The 17,521-nt window shown below is 41.6% G+C and overlaps 1 protein-coding gene across 1 annotated transcript in view; it reads right to left on the minus strand.

Annotated features, from left to right (window-relative positions):
* Position 1: 1 nt before the first annotated feature.
* NIFK (nucleolar protein interacting with the FHA domain of MKI67) overlaps positions 2-17,521 on the minus strand; it is a gene marked incomplete at its 3' end in the record, with an annotated part of 26,533 nt that continues 9,013 nt past the window's right edge. Inside the window, 7 exon segments of the mRNA XM_006878409.1 lie at positions 2-91; positions 4,053-4,112; positions 4,426-4,491; positions 5,616-5,827; positions 8,984-9,092; positions 11,534-11,662; positions 12,614-12,941. Of these exon segments, the coding sequence (XP_006878471.1) occupies positions 2-91; positions 4,053-4,112; positions 4,426-4,491; positions 5,616-5,827; positions 8,984-9,092; positions 11,534-11,662; positions 12,614-12,941 (994 nt within the window).

A 17,521-nucleotide genomic window follows, 5' to 3' on the forward strand; every position in this document is an offset into this window, starting at 1 on the left:
TAATCTCATTATCTTCATCATCACCATTCATTTCCGCCACTTCAGATTTTCGTCTCTCTAAAAATGATGGTGTACAAACTGGTGTAGAGTCCTGGATTGAAAAAGTACAAGACAATATAGAGCACATAAATGTGGGGTGACACTAGGAATAACTAAAACATCACCTCCTCTCTACTTTTACAAGGTAAGTCTGTGGCAAGACATCTATCTCTGAAGAACTGACGATGTCCTGGTAGAAAGATGACTGTGAGGTAGTCTGTGGTCCACCAGGGTGACTATGCCAAGGGCCACAAGAAGGGAAGTCATGACATCGCAGATATCTGTGTGGTGTGGCTGGCTTTCATGTCTGTGAAGGAGCAGCATCAGGGGAGGGGTTTGGAGAAAACCTGAGTCTGAACCCCAATGTCCCAACTCACCATTGGCTCTGGATCAAGCAATCACTCCTGAAAGACAAGACCCCCATAATGGGGAACACAGGACAGAAACAGAAACTAGATTCAAATATTTTTCAGAAAACCTACACAAAAGAGAAACCCTATGAATGTCAGAAATGTGGAAAAGCCTTAAGACACACACGGGAGGAGAGACCTTATGAAAGTCATGAACATGGAAAAGGTTTGCAAAAAACAGTTCAGTGCTTGCCAAACACCACAGAAAATACACTGGTGGGAAAACCCTAAAAATGCAAGCAAGCAATATGGGAAGACCGTCAACCAAACTGCTCCACGCACCAGGAAGCTCACACAGGCGAGAAGCCTTACAAGCAGCGACTATGGGAAAATCCTTTTGCCAACATGAGCAGACTCACATGGATGAGAAACCTTATGAGTGTAAATAGGAAATCCTTCCAGCAAAGTATCCACCTCATCCAGCACCCCTGAGCCTACACCAGGAAGAAGTCCTGTAAATACAGAAAGCGTGGCCAGGCCTTCAGTTACAGGCCATTCTTGACCAATCAGCAGTGAATCCACACTGGGGGAAAGCCCTAGGGTGCCGGAGTGCAACAAAGCCTACACCTGAGTCACGCTGTTGATTCAGCATCAGAGAATCCCCACAGGAGAGAAGTACTGAGTCCAACAAGTACAGGAAAGGCCTCCAGCCAGAGCACTGCAAGGAGTGTGGGAAGAAAGCCTTCAGTCACACTCTTCACTCAGCATGAAAAGACACACACAGAAGCCTTGTGGATGCAGCCAGTGAGGGCAGGGCCTCCAGGTAGAGCACACACCTCACTGAGCACAGAGAATCCATACCAAGGAGAAACCATATTGAGCATAATGCCAGGGTTTTGGCCACAGCTAACCTTTATCTAAACATCAGTGAACAGACATTTGGGAGAAATCGCATGAATCTTATGAATGCAGCAGAGCCTTCCCACCAGCTTGTCCCCCTCATCCAGCATCAGAGAATCCACACAGGAGAAAAGCTCCAATGAGTGTGGCCTTCAGCCAGAGTTCCCGTCATAGAACACCAGAGGATTAACACCAAGGAAAAGCCCTACGGATACAATTGATATGAGAAATCCTTCCATTACAGTTCATCACTCAATCTGCATGAGGACACACACTAGGGAAAAGGCCTACAAATGTTAGGACTATGGAAAGTCCTTTAGGCAAAGCACCTACTTCACTCAGCTCTAGAGGACCGACATGAGAAGCCATATGAGAGCTTTGGCACACAGCTCTTCTCTTACCAAGGACCAAAGAACTCCTACTGGGGAAGTCTACCCTGTGAGTGATGGGGATGCCATAGGTTCATCCCTTACTGAACTGGTGACCACCACCACAAATATTAATTCTGAAGCCTGCACACACAACATATATACCCTAGTCAACCGTCAGATTCACACTTATGGGAATGATAGTGGAAATGCTAAGCACTAGGTTATCCATCCCTAGACATCAGATCCTGTAGTATGACAAGTGGAGAAAATCAATGTTAAGACACTACCCAGAACCTTCTAGAGTTGGAACATTCCCATTTGAAAAGATATGCAAACCAACCCAGGACTGCTGGAAGAACCGAAGAATCTTACTGAAAGAAAAACCTGCCAAGAAACTCAAAAACCAAAACTACAAAAACCAGACTGTTTGGCTGTTTCAGTTTCAAGCAAGCGATTTGCTTTGGAAGCATCAAAGTAAAAAAAGCCAACACATACATCAGAGAAAAGAAAACCCCCTTCTAGGACTGAAAGTTAAACGGAATCCACAAGCAGTTTAGCATGCTTTCTGGTGACCACCTGGATCGACTTGTGAGTGGAGTAAGAGAAATGAAGTAATGAAGATATAGGCTAAGTCTGGACATGTTCTACTGACACCTGCATTCCTTGAGATGAGAACGAGGAAGGGCTGGCTTAGCTAAAGTTTACGGAGACATATAAACTCCAGAGCCCCTGGGCACTAACCTAGCCCCTGGGGTCTAGGGATGAGCGTGAAGTGACCAGTTGGTCTAAAGTGCAGGGAGGTGTGCATGAATTACCAACTTGTACTAGTATCCATTTGACCCTAGCAGGGATGGCGAAGTTAAGCTGACCCTAACCTGACCAGGTAAAGATGCTTGATAACTGTGAGCCAAGTGCAAAGTGCTTGCCATTTGATTAACTAGACTTTTACTTATGGATGCAGCTGCCCAAAATTCCAACCAGAATGGGAAGATTCTTCATATCAAAAAACAAACTTTTTTCCTCAGTGTACTGGGTTAAGTGTCATCTAGTCAGCACTGACTCAAGCGACGCTCATAAGGTTTCCAAGGAACTGTTGGTGAGTTTGAACCACTGACCTTACAGTTCACATCAACCCACAGAGCCACAAGGACAAGCCATTTAGACACTGGCTATCAAAAATGGAGGAAGGGCATGATGTGTGGCTGGCTTACAGCTTTCATGGGTGTGCTTAGTTTCAGAATGAGGGTGTAAAGTACTTTATACACTGACTAGTTTTCTCTTTTCCAGATGAAGTTTAGGAAAGGGGAAGTGGGATGATGGTGATCAGATTTTATGATACAATGTTAGCTGTTAGGATTAAGCATGACTGTCAAACTAAAATTGTATAAGTTGTGTAAGTAAAAGTATTGTTAAGTGCTGTCGAGTTGGTTCCGACTCATAGCCACCCTGTTTAGGGTTTCCAAGGAGCGGCTAGTAACTGACACCCTTGTGGTTCAAACCAACCCTGCAGTGCTTCAGTTAATCTTTCATTTCAGGAACACACAATCCAACAATCCAAGACCATCAAGAAGGAAGAGCCTGAAAGGAGTGTGAGATCACTACCTAGAAACGTGGCACCAGCAGACACGGAGCAGCTGCAGAGGTTCTAGGCCCACTGACTAAGTAAGACTTTGTGCTTATGGGTAGGAGGCTGGCTTGCAAAATGTCCCCTTTGGACATTAGCTGATAATCTTTTCTATAAACCTTTACTCAATTCATAATAAAGCTTTTTTGTTCCAGAGCCAGAGGGGACAACTTAATGAAAATTACCACTCAACTACCTCAGTAAAAGGAGCTCTGGTAGCGTAGTGGTTACAAATCGGGCTGTGAGCCACAAGGTTAGCAGTTTGAAACTACCAGCTGTTCTGCAGGAGAACGGTTAAGGCTTTCTGCTCTTATAAAGATTTACAGCCCGGAAACCCTGTACAGGGTTACTATGAATCGGAACCAACTCCACAGCACATAACCACCACCACCACCACCACCACCTCAGTATAAAGCTTTCTGATTTGTATGTAAACTGCTTATCAGCATACTTGGAAATTAATCGTATAGATCTGAATTCCATGTATCAGTGTGCTTTAAGCAGATCTGAAGTTATCACTGCATTGTTTTGCAACAAATCAATCTTTTATGTGCAAAAAAATTAGCAAGTCTCATTTCGGTCTGGGAGGGGGGAAGAAGAGGTAGACAGACAATAAACACATGATTAACTTTTGTTAAGCTCTCTGTAGCCAATGAATCACCAAGAATTAACTGAAAATGTCATAAATTAGGTGATAACAGTTTTGAGACTACTTTTTGTATTGCAAATTATTTCTATACCTGTGCCCAGAGTAATGAAGAGTTTTACCAGGTTACCTAGAGTCTTTTCAGGAGTGCCTGAAATCTTTTACTTCGTCACAAGTAAAATCTTAAATAAATTTAAAGTCACTTGGTATCTGCCCATTTATCAGTGTCATAGTCTTCTTGAATGGTGGTGGTGCTGATGTACCATGGAGTCAGTTCCGACTCATAGTAACTCTGTATAGGGTGTCTGAGGCTGTAAATCTTTATGGCAGCAGAAAGCCTCATCTTTCTCCTGTGGAACAGCTAGAAGTTTTGAACTGTTGACCGTGAGATTAGCAGCCTGACTCATAACCACTATGCTACCAGAGCTTCTTATAGTCTTGAATAATTTTACTATTTCTACTATCCAGCATGTAGTATGATCAATAAAAATTTACCTGGGTATTTGTAGAGTTCCGAAGATCAGTGTTCAAAATATTCTGTTTTTTCTTTTTTGGTAAAATCTTAAATAAACAAAGAAATTATACACCACTAGTCTCACATCTTTATTCTTTTTTAAACTTTCCTATAATATTATCATATACAATTGTTGGTAAAACCTCCCTAAAATGACTGAGCATTTAAATTTAAACATCACAACTTTAGACAGTGTTGTTAGACTGTGTTTGGGATTTGGACAAACAATTAAGAATCAATAACCTGGCCAAACAAGGGCAACCCAGTCTTTTCTAGTCCTATCCTAACAACCTTCATTCCTACACTATCAGACTCTTACTGGTAAGTGCTAGCAGACTCTCCATATTGTGAAAGAGGGAGAACAGATTCAGCAAAATCTCCTCATTCAGCAAGCAATGAAGTAAGAATGGAATGAAAATCTATGCTACCTTATCTACATGTAACACTTGCAATATTTCAGCCACTACACACTTAATTTATAGAGGGGGCGCTACCTAGCTAGTTTTGATATATATGCACACACACTTTATTTTGAAAATATTACCAGTTTAAAAGAATATGAAGGTATTTAATTTTTAGTCAAGTAGCACAAAAGAGATCATCAATTTAGACTTGATTTTTATACATGTTGTTTTTACGGACTGCTGAGTTGGTTCTCAACTCAAACCATATAGGGTTTCCAAGTCCTTATTCTACAGTTCCACACCAGGACTCATTAATTCTGCCAACACAACCTTTAAATAGTAATCTAAGAGCACTGTCTTTTTTTGTTTAAACAGTGTAACATCAATAACCTAAAATCTGATCATGGGCAAGTAAATTCTTCAAAGAGTTTCTTCCTTTGCATAAAGGAGATAATTAGATCTGTTGTGATAAAATTTTTAGTAAGAACCTATAATACAAACAGATGTTTCACAAACTTAGCAAAAATCTAGTATGTATGTGATAAGGCTAGATAATTTATATATAATAACAAAGATCATATACGAGGCTTCAATAAAGTATGTGGAAAAATGCAAAGAATGGAATTTTCCCACAAACTCTTTGATGATCCTCATATGCTAAAACTGTTGTCTGTTGTTGCCACTGAGTACTCATGGCGAGACCATTTTATATTACTAGTATGTACAACCCTCCCCTCCCACAAATCATTTCATCCAAGAGTATTTACCAATGGAGGAAAATCATACACTATTCCTTTTTTAGCTATCTTCTTCCTGAGTAATTTTTCTTTGTTCTTGAATCGCTTCTCCATCCGTAGCTTTTCTGCAGTTGACCGTTTCTTATTATACCGTTTCACTGCTGGATTTGATGGCTTTTTAAAGGGAACATCCCAGTCTTTGAAAAGTTTTTCATGTACTTTCTCAGATGGCATCAAATCGCCTGCATGTAAAAAAATAAAACAAGAAAAAGTTTTCAACCCAATGAGAAGGAAGGAATTTATGTTAATGTCATTGTAACTCCCCAGAGTTCATATCCTTGAAAATGTGGTTAATCTCTTATCAGAATGAGCCAATTCTACCCTAAGGGAGTAGTAAATGTTCCAGTGCAGAAGCAACAAAATCTAAATCCAAAGCAGTTTCTGTTATTTTTCAGAAGTCAGACATGACACAACATTTGGAGGCTGCCCACCTGGCCTTTCTTCCTGACAGGAGCCACCTTGTAATTTTACCTCCGTCAAGCTGTTCAGAAAGCCACTGCAGGACTAGCTTTCAATCTAGGAGTCCCTGGATGGAGCAAATGGTCTACGGCTAGCTGAAATGCTGGCAGTCCAAACCCACCAGAGATGCTTGGGAAAACAGGCCTGGATATGTTTCTAAATACCATGAAAACGCTATGGAAAGCTGTTCTGATCCTACCCCACAAATACAAGAAACACCAACAGGAGACAATGTTCAGCCTTGAGGGACTCTGAATAGGTAGCAGAGCGCAGGAACAGGGTACTAGATAGGTAAAAACCAGCTGACCAACAAGTAGCATACAGCAGGAAAATCACTTTTCTCAGCATCTTGCTCCTACCCCCAGTAGCTGAACTGGGGAAGCAGCCTCAGCAAAAGAGCCTGCCTCCCTAACATCCCCAGGCCTGTGCAAAAGGATAGGGCCCCATGCTTCTGCTCTAAAACCAACAAGGCTGACCTCTCTAGGTGTCTGTCTAGAGCATTCTAGCACCTTCCTGAGCAGACACTTGTCAGAAGTGCTTAAGTTTCCCTCTAGTATAGCCAGCCCATAGCTGAGGTCTCTCAAACCTTCCCACTCCTGCTTTCGGTTGGCACTGAAGACTGTTGACTGAGTTTGCTGTGTGCTAGGAAGAAAGTATGTTGAGTGGAGGCTACACCCACAGCTCACACACTACTGGGGGTAGAGCGGAGGCTCTAACGATAACCAGACAGGGTCCATTTGGAGCATGACAACCCCTGTCCTATGCAGTCACTGTTGGCTGCTAGATTGATACAAATTCCTATAGAAGGTTCCCTACAGTGGACACTGTTATCCCAACCAAACCAGGGTCACTAGGACTTTGACACCAATAAAACAGATGTCTCAGAGATCATTCTGGGTAAGGTCAGTCCCTTTCCTCCTAATAAAACAGGAAAGTTGGCATGTGTTTCCCCTGAAGGTTAGTACAGAGAATAAGGAAAAAAACCTTGGATAAAACCAAAGAACAACACCCAATCCTACAGGGGGTTTGCTGTCTGGGCTTTCTGATGGGAAACATACATAGTTGCAGGTTCAGAGTAGGGGTGGGAATAATAACCACATAGGAATGTTTAGGAAACATTCCAAGTTGAAAAGTTAGACCCAAATCATCAAATCCTAATCAAACCACGACACAAGCCATGTTATTTCAATAGCCTCATATGCATGTTAAAGTTGGATGATGAATAAGAAAGACTGCAATAGAACTGATGCATCTGAATTACGGTACTGGAGAGGAATATGAAGTTCTAATGCTTAGGTGGGATATACTAAAAGTCATACTATGGCTCTCATGGACTTGTTTTGACTTTCTTCAGCTTCAGCCTGAACTTGCAGGTAACTGATGGTCTGTTCCACAATTGAGCCCTGGCCTTGAGTGTCCCTTCTCACATATGTAGTCAATTTGGGTCCTCTGTAGGCTACCTGGTGATGTCCATGTGTATATAGTTGCCTTTTATGTAGTTTAAAAAGGGTATTTGCATTGAATAAATCATTGGTCTTGCAAAAATTCTATCATGTGATCTTCAGAATCCTTTCTATTGTAAATGCCTTGTTTTACAACTACAGATCTTCTTTGTTTTCGCCTTTGAAATTCTAATCACCAGTAGCTATCACTGTATCTTGATTGCATGTTTGATCAATTTCAGACTGAAGAAGTTGGTAGAATTCCTTAATTTCATCATCACTGGCTTTAGTGGCTGGTGGTATCAACTGGTCTTTATAATACAATGCCATTCCTCACCAATTTGTCCTTCTAAGTGAACCATGACTGTTCAATTCAAAATGATCTTTAATCATTTCATTTTTGACAATTTCCAATTTCCCAAGATTCATACTTTGTACATTACACGTTCTGATTACTAATGGATGGATGTATACAGCTATTTCTTTTCATTTTGAGTTGTGCCACATCAGCAATTGGAGATCCTGAAAGCTTTACTCCATCCACGTCATTAAGGTCAACTCCACTTTTGTTCTGCTCCAGTTGTATTTTGAGTGCTCTCCAACCTGAGGGACTCATCTTCTGACACTGTATTGGATAATGTTCAACTGTTATCTAGTCTTAAGATTTTCAGTGGTTACCCAACCAAAAGTGGTCGGTCACTCTTCCTAGTCGGTCTAAGCTTGGAAGCTCAGCTGAAACCTGCCCACCATAGGTGATCCTGCTGGTATTTAAATACTGGTGAGATTATCTCCCAGCTCACAGAACAACAAACTGACAGTGGAGTGGTAAGCAAGAGCTATAGTAGAAATCACTTAGGCTCGCTCTGAAGTCATCCTTTGATATCATCCGATCTACAACCTGTTAATGGGTTTCCCATTGCCTGCAAGATGACTTAATTCCCTAACTTGACTAATTAAACTTAATAATCTGACCTGCGTCTGCTATTTCTGTTTTATCTCTTCTTATTCCCCCCCTCAAATTCCCTTCTAGGCAAAAGATGTCAGTCACCTCAGGCTTTGGACTTGTCCTTCAGCCAGTCAGGCTCTACCCCCACCCCCCTTTATCCAGCTCACTCGTGCTTAATCTCCAGACTTCAACTACAATGACAGTTCGGCAGAGGACTCTTGCATAGTCCATTAAGAATGTATAACAGCTGTGCCAAAGTGCTCCCACACTAACTTGTTTTGACTCTACATAGAGTTAAAAGCTACTTAAGTAGAGTTTTAAGAATTCTAATTAGAATCTGCCTGGAAATGCACTTCAAGTCTTATAGCAATCCTTAAGAGAATCCCCCCCAAAAGAAGTGTCCAAGCAGCTGAACCATCTGTCCTTCACACCAGTCACCCGTTAGCAGTAGAGATCCACTCAGCCTTAACAGGTAAGAGTAGAGTACTTACATTTCAAGAGTCTTTCACCAAAAAGGTAGTTGTTCATTGTTTCAGCAACTATCTTGGCAACATCATCAGACTCAAACTCCACAAAGCCATAGCCTTTACTATTTCCAGTCTGTAATGGAAAATCCACAAGATATAAGCTAAATAAATTTTAACGATTAAACTAACTTTTAGCTACTAATTTAAATGATTTACATAAACCTGATTATAAAAGAGGAAACCTGGTGTGGCACCACAGGGTAAGTCGGTGGTTCAAACTAACCAGCCAGCTGCTACTTGGAAACCCTATAAAGGGTAGTTATGAATTGGAAATGACTCGACGATACTTAACAACGACACAACCTAGCCAGTTCCAGATTATGCGAATTGAAGTTGACATTAGAAGTGCTTTAATGTTTTTGATAACTGTAAAGTGCCGTCAGGTGGGTTTGAACTGCTGACCTTGCAATTCAAACCAGTCTTGCAGCCCAGTGCTTATCTTACAGTGCCACACAAGGACTACAGGGAAGAAAAAGATCCAAAAGAGTCAAACATATTTGTTGCTTTTCAAATCTTGTTAGAATTTGGTTATGTATAATGAATACATGATGCCTATGCCTGAGATCTATTCAACAGTCACAATGCACTGTGTAAAGAAAATCAGTAGGGCTTCCCAGTTCTTCATTTATGGACTGCTTCACTGACAGTCATGTTACTCATATATTCCCAATACGCAGAAGATGGTATGGTGCTTCACAACAAAATGCAAGTGACCTATTTCCATTTTAGAGGTAAGAACAGAGAACAAACTCTTTGTTGTTATTGCTAAGTACCGTCAAGTCAGTTCTGACTCACAGCAACCCTGTATGGGGTTTCCGAGGAGCAGCCTGTGGGTTTGAACCACTGACCTTCTACTTTGCAGTCCAGTGCTGATCCCACAATGCCACATCAGGAATCCAACTCCTTTATTGTTGTTAAGTGCCTTGAATCATAAAGGGTTTCTGAAGAGTGGCTGGTGAGCGTGAACCCCCAACCGTGAGGTTCCAACTGACCTTGCATTAACCCACAACACCACACCAGGACTCCTAACTAAACAATAAAACACTGCTCATTCTCACATTTACTGGCTACCTTCCAAGGTGGGAAGGAGCTCTGGGGGCACTGTGGTCTAATGCTGAGCTGCTAACTGTTGCTCCACAGGAGAGATATGAGGTTATCTGCTCCTGTAAAGAATTAAGTCTCTGAGGTCCTATATAGGGTTGCTATGAGTCAGAATTGACTTGGCAGTAATCATCTTTTTGTTGTTATTGTTCCCAGGTGGAAGCAAAGGATCTGTGTGGTGGTGCTTATGTGCCGTGGAGTCGGTCCTGACTCATAGCGACCCTGTACAGGGTTTCCGAGGCTGTAAATCTTTACGGGAGCAGAAAGCCTCATCTTTTCCCACACAGCACTCTAAAACCCACATTCTGAGTTCTGACTTCAGCCCCACACCGCAAAGTGGATTTTCCTCCAGAGCTCAGTAACAACTATATGAATTCTAGAGTCCAATGCCCAGGTTCAGATCCCACTCTAACACACACTTGGATAGATAATAGTTAAGCTTTCCAAGCCTCAGTTAAGTCTATAATAAACGGGAATGATAAAGTAACTATTCTCATATGGTTCAACATGATGTCAGTTAAGTACTCATACTCAGTAAATGTTACTAATAATTAATGACATCTAGAAATACTTTTTAGTCCTGGTGTGGTGCTGTGGGTTAATGCGCCAGACTGCAAGGTCGGCGGTTCAAGCTCACCAGCTGCTCCTTGGAAACCCTATACAGGGTCACTATGAGTCGGAATTGACTCAACAGCACTTGACAACAACAACAGAAATACTTTACAATCTCGTATTATGTGTTTCTGTGTATGAATAAAAATTGGTGCTGATTATGGAGATAAGAGACAACTTAAAAGTTGTATGGCTCAACATACTAAGAATCAAAAGACATAAAGGCAGCTTGGATACATTCACTAGCCTGTTGAGTCTAATTTTGGTAAAATTAACTATGCCCAAAGACCCATTTCACAATCCCAACAGTCAACAGGGAGAAGTGGAAGGGAAACATTGAAATCCAACTCAAAATGTACCACCTCCGTAAATAGTTTAAAAAAAAACAAACAAAACCTTTATCAGGCCTGATTGTGAAGGTTGGAAATGTAAAGGTAGACGTTTTGTAGACAGAGAGAGGGAGAGGGGCTGTGTGCTGATGATGGGGGGTGGGGGGGACAGGCTCACAGTGTATACCCTGTGGTTGTTTGATGATGTATGGCAATGAAACAAAATGATAGGATGAATGTAAAGCTAAAGTTCTCCCATGTAAACTATCACATAATTCACAATAAAACATTAAAAAAAAAAAACCCTTTAAAATGTGCTGTGAAAACACATGTCATGTAGCAAAATACTAATACCTTACCCAGCAAAAATGAAGGAAATAGCAACCAAGAAAAAAAAAACCCAACAACACTGTAAACTGTCACTGGTTACACACACACACACACATGAAATATAAATGTTAAAAATTTTTACCTTTTTACTTCTGGACAATCTGAGTCGTGTAACAGTACCAAACTGGGAGAAATACGCCTTCAATTGGGGTTCAAAAAGGCCTCGGGGTAAGTGGCCCACATATACTACTCCAGGAGTTAATTTTTCTTGCTAGAGATAAAGATCAAGTAAATACATATACATTTAAATAAAAAAAAAAGAAGCAAATATCACATTGCAGTACTACCCCTGCCTCTAAATTCAACAATGATGCCAAGAACCCCGTGTTTCCATGATCACAACTGTAATGAATTAGCACTTTAACATTTAATCCCAACTAAAACGGTAATAACACTCTTGTTAGTTTCATATCGCAGCATAACGTAAGGGAGAAAAACATTACTATGTTGGATCAATATGTACATACATAAATCTTTGCAACATGCCGAGTTTTCAATTCTGGCCCAGAGAACTTCAATAGAAACTTGATGACAGGGGCCCTACTCAGCAAACAGAACTTGGCAAGTATTGTCTTTAAAAGAACTCCAAGTCACCAGCCTTCCGAATACGGAGGCCTGTCCGGAACTCCCTTTCCAGGAGCAAAAGTAGAGGCGGGAGGACCCTGGGGTAGGTGTTAGAGCCGTCGGTGGGCTCACCGCCATTCTGTACCTTACTACGCCCTTGGGGTGAACAGCAGCGCTGAGCCTACAGCGTCACTCCGTTGCTAAGTGCCGTCGAGTCGGTTCGGACTCACAGAGACCCTGGCTAGGGTTCTGAAACTTTTTGAATCTTGGTGGAAGCAGAAAGCCTCATCTTCCTTCTACGGAGCACGCAGTCCAGTACAGTGCTTACCATACCCATCCCCAGCGCCACTTTACCGTCCGGGTCACTTGCGGCTTGGGAGAGCCATTCCCAGCAGCCGGCGTTCGCTGCCACGAATCCCTACGTGCCCACTCCTTCTACAGAAGGGCCGCCGCCAGTCGGGCGCCTATTTGGGGAGACCCTCTTCGGGGAGCGCCCATTTGGCGAGTGCCCGGGGCCAGGCGCAACGTGGTGCAAAGATTCGGGCCCGGCTCCGCGCGAATTGCACCCCCCCATCCCGTGTCCGTCCCCACTCCTCACCTGGGTCGCGCGCCGGCGGGCCTGCGCCACCTGCTTCTGAAATTTGGCCTGTTCCTCTGGGTTCAGCGACAAGAGCGGCTTAGCAGGGCCAGAAAAATCCATCTTGACCAAGGTGACGCTCTCCACGAGGACCTCCCGGAAATGCGAGGTTATCAACTCTCTCAAAGCGGAAGTGGAGGCGGGACGTGTGGGACGGAGCAAGAGGTGTGACGATACGTGACGGGCGGGGCAGAAGGTGTGGCCAGGCGTGTGCCGGCTCGGCGCCCAGGCACGACGAAGGAGAGCTGGCGCGCCCCCTGGTGGCGCAACCCTCACATCTCCCACCTGTCTAAAATGCAGATGGTTACTTGTTAACTTCTACTTTGAGTCCTGATGTGTTTTAGGATAAGCACAGCTAACCTCAAAGTGGATGGTTCAAACCCACCAACCTCCTCATTAACCCTTTAAGGGTTACTATGACTTGACGGCACTTAACAACAACTTTGTGGCTGTACAATTTTAAAGGTTAATTAAAAATAAACTCCAAAACCATATCCTTACTTTTACCGAAATATTTGTTCATTCTTTTATTTTTGCAGCAAGAAAATTTTGTTTTTGTTGCTAAGTGCCATCAAGTCGGTGCCGACTCACAACAACCCTGTATAAGGTTTCCAAGAAACGATAGGTGGATTTGAACCACTAACCTTTCAGTTAGCGGTCCAGTGCTTATCCTACAGTGTCATACCACAGCTCCAAGAAAATATTAATACTTCTGAAAAAAACAGAACGAATTAATTGTCTCCAGTTTTCCATGGAGGGAAAAAAACAGTTGAACTGAACCAATAAAACAAACAGTATGTTTCCTATTTTGACATCTCTGCCTTAATAACCAGAGAAAACACCTTGCTGTTTTCTTCTTGATTTCAACATTGAGTAAGAGCACCCCAGATTAGTTTAGGAATCCCGACATGAGGTGATGGCTGAGCTATGATCTGAGGCTAAAACTCCATTTTGAATCAAAAGTAACCTCTGTGTCAGGAATGTTGCTTTTTATTACTGTAATTCTCAGTTGCACCTGGAAAAATTCCATGGTAAACAATTTCAGAGAACAATGTCACTTTCCTGCTTAGAGGTTTTGTTTGTTTCTGTGGAAGTCAGGTACTAAACAATTCTCAGAACAAATGCTTACACAAAACAAATTTCAGATTATGCATGTCCTCTTGGCAGTCATTCAAGGAAGATATCATGCCTGTTTTGAGGCCATATGTACCCTACTTAATGATTACTGTGTAACTTTAAAAAAAAAATCAATTTTAGAAGTCTATGTAATCTCCTGGGGAGCACCATGGCTCCATAGGCTAAGCATTGGAATGTAAACCACAAGGCTGGTGGTTGCATCTCACCAGTCTCTCATCTGGAGAAAGAGGAGGCTTTCTGCTCCTGCAAAGTTTTAAAGGCTCAGAAACCCTGTACAGGGTCACTGTGAGTTGGAACAACAACATGCAATTTCCTAACAATCAGATGTGCCCTCATCCAATTTTGTAAACATTTACCCAAAGGTCATCCACTGAATTTTTACCGAAGTTCCTTGTAATTTCATAAAACTTCCTGAGCTGTCTCCTTTTCAGGACCTCCTGATTCCCAATTTGCAAATTGCCTTGCCTCTCAATAAAACCTTTTAATTTAAATTTCAACCTGACTCTGCTGTTCTGCTCGCTGACTGTAGAATGGTATTGATATCCAGTTCTTCCTCTGAATCTTGATCTGGACTCCAACACTGACCATCTACATTTTTAAAATGTCAGTACTTCCAGCAAGACGGCGACTAGGAGACACGTTACACAGAGATCCTCTGTAATAAAGATATGGGAGACCAAATGAAACAGACACAGATCCTGGAACCCTGAGCGTCACAGGAAAGGTTAGAGAAGTGGATTGAATACTTTCTTGGAGATGAGGCTGAGCAGGGGCAGTGAAGGAAGGAAGGAGACTGGTGAACGCACTTATTGGCAAGACAAGGCATGGCTGTCTTGAACATTTTCAGGCAGCTCTGGCAACCCGGTGGTACACTGGTGACTGGCAATGGAAAAGGTGTGATTTGTTTTTGTACCATGCTCCTTTGGTGATTAGAGGTGTGTCCAGCCCCAGCGCAGCCCCTTAGTCCAGGAGTTCATAGCTTCACGGTTGTGATCTGTGCCAAAATGAGGTAGGCACTAGCTGTGCTGCCATGGTGTGTGGATTTGGGCAGGCTCTTCTTCAGACATACAGGGCCCACAGAGCCACCAGACAGACAAGTCTTGGACTAGCAGGAGCCTTCATGGCTGGCTGCCCAGCCCCTAGCTGCCCTCTGGTCCTGGTAGACAGTGAACTGAGCTACCTTAAGGACCTGCATGAATTCTGGATTTAGTGACCTGAACATAGACAACAACTAGACCTACAGGAACTCCATCTAGAGCCAGGTACGCTGACATCTCATTCCTCCCAAGCCCATCTGGTGAGCTCCTTTTCTTTTAGGAGAACCCCAGAGGTTTCTCCTCTCTGGGTCCAGCACCTGCAAAGGTTTGTGTATGTTCTTTCTTTTCTTTCATTGTTTTTGTTTGTTTATCCTTTCTTCTGCTTTTTCCTCTCCTTCCATTCTCTTACTTTTTATCCTTTATGGCTCCACTTTTGTTTTTTCTTCTTTCTCTGCCCCACCCCCTTCTTGTTCAATTTTCTTTACTACTATCTAATCTCGCTCTCTCTTTTCATCTTCACTCTCCCTTTCTTCCTTTTATTTTCTTAGTTTTCTCTTTTATAGAAAATTTCCTATCCCTTTTTTCTGTTTTCAGTTATTATATGCGTTCCCCTGCTGCTTTATGCCTGGTTGTTGTTTTTTCTCCCTTATGTCATTATTTTTTATTTTATTTTTTCACTGATGTTTGCTAGTTTGTTTGTTTTATCTTATTGTGTGTGTATGTGCTTTTGCATTTGGCCCCATCTAACAGAAACCATTACCATTACAGCCCCCACACCACTATGCTCCCTGAAGCGCCACTCGCTGAGCCAATATTGGCTCCTGCAACAACTGAACAGCTATACACATCAGCCAACACCAGCCAAACCCACCCTAAAATGAGCTTCACAATGTTGAATGGAGAACTGTGCATACACTTCCAGTCTCTGATCACATCCATCAGGAGGAAGTTTGTGAGAGCCTAAGAAAACATCAACATGCAATCGTCACTGAAGTACAAAAAAAACGACACCACAATGTCTCAAACCCAACAGACAATTTCAGTTCACGTGAAGAAATTGGAGGGAGGCTCAAGCAACTGTCCAAGAGGCAGAAGCAGAAAACATTTTGAGGAAGAAAAAGTAATGGAACTACCTGAGAAAGAATTCATAAGAGTGCTATTTAGGTACTGGTGTGGTGCTGTGGGCTAATGCACTAGACTGCAAAGTCGTTTGGGCCGCATGGTCAGTGGTTTAAGCTCACCAGTTGCTCCTTAGAAGCCCTATACATGGTTGCATGTGTGGGAACCAACTCAACGGCACTTAACAACAACAACAAATGTATTGAGAGAAAAATCAAAGAAAGCAAGAAGAACACAGAAAACACTTTAGAAGATTCAGGAAAACACTACAAGAACAAGTAAAAAATAAATAAAATTTCTGAAAAAATACAAAAACTGAAATTAGAAATCCCACAAGTTAATACTAAGATTTCAGAAATGGACAGTACTTTGACAGGTCAAAGCAGTAGATCTGAATCAATGGAAGTCAAAATTAGTGAGCTTGAAGATATTAGTATTATATTTGTATTCTCTCAATGCTAGTATGCTAGAAGAACAATCAGAAAAAAGAAGCAAAAAATCCAAAGAAACCTAAGATTTGTGTAGGACACCATGAAGAGAAATAGCTTATGGGAGACCACCACGATACACATTCTTTTCCAATGCATATGGAACATTCTCAAGAACAGAACATATGTTCCGCCTCAGTGCAAGCCTTGATAAACTTGAAAACATAAAAATACTACAAATCATCTTTTCAGATAACAATACTATAAAATTATAAATCAATAATAGGAAGATCAGGGAAACAATATCAAAGATGTAGAAATGGAGTAATACCCTGTTTAAAAGCTACTGAATTATAACTAATAAAAAAAATAAGTACATAAAAAATTTCCTTGAAGCACATGAGAATGAAAACACAACATACCAAGACCTTTGAGTCACAGCAAAAGCAGTGCTTACAGGGCAATTTATAGTAAAAAACATACAATCCAAAAAGAAGAAAGAACCAAGATCAACACATTAACATAACTCCTTTACCAATTAGAAAAAGACTACGAAAGGAAGACAATAGTCACCAGAAGAAAAGAAATAATAAAGATAACAGCAGATATAAATGAATTGAAAAACAGAAAAACAATACAATCAGCAAGAAAAAGAAGGTGGTTCTTTGAAAGGATTAATAAATTGACAAACCACTGGCAAATCTAACAAAAGAATAGAGGGATCTTAATAACAAATAACACACATAAGCAATAAAGGTGATGTTACAATAGAACCAAAAGAAATAGAAAGGATAACAACAGAATATTATGAAGAGTCATACTCTAATAATGAAAATCCAGAAGAAATGGATATTCTTTTAGAAAGGCATGACCTACCTAAGCTAACAGTGTGAAGCACAAAACTTGAAGGGAGGTATAACAAAAGAAGAAACTGATCAAGTCATTAAAAAACTCCCAACAAAAAAAGTCCAGGCCTTTCAGATGACTTTTCAGAGAGAATTGACACCACTTTTACTCAAATTATTCCAGAACATAAAAGGATGGAAAACGCTGAATAGATTTTATGAAGCCAGCATAGTCTTAATGCCAAGACTAGGCAAGCATATCAGTAAAAAAAATTATAGACCAATGGCCCTCATGAACACAGA

This window comes from Chrysochloris asiatica, unplaced genomic scaffold (assembly GCF_000296735.1).
Source record: "Chrysochloris asiatica unplaced genomic scaffold, ChrAsi1.0 scaffold00123, whole genome shotgun sequence".
NCBI classification, from domain to species: domain Eukaryota; kingdom Metazoa; phylum Chordata; class Mammalia; order Afrosoricida; family Chrysochloridae; genus Chrysochloris; species Chrysochloris asiatica.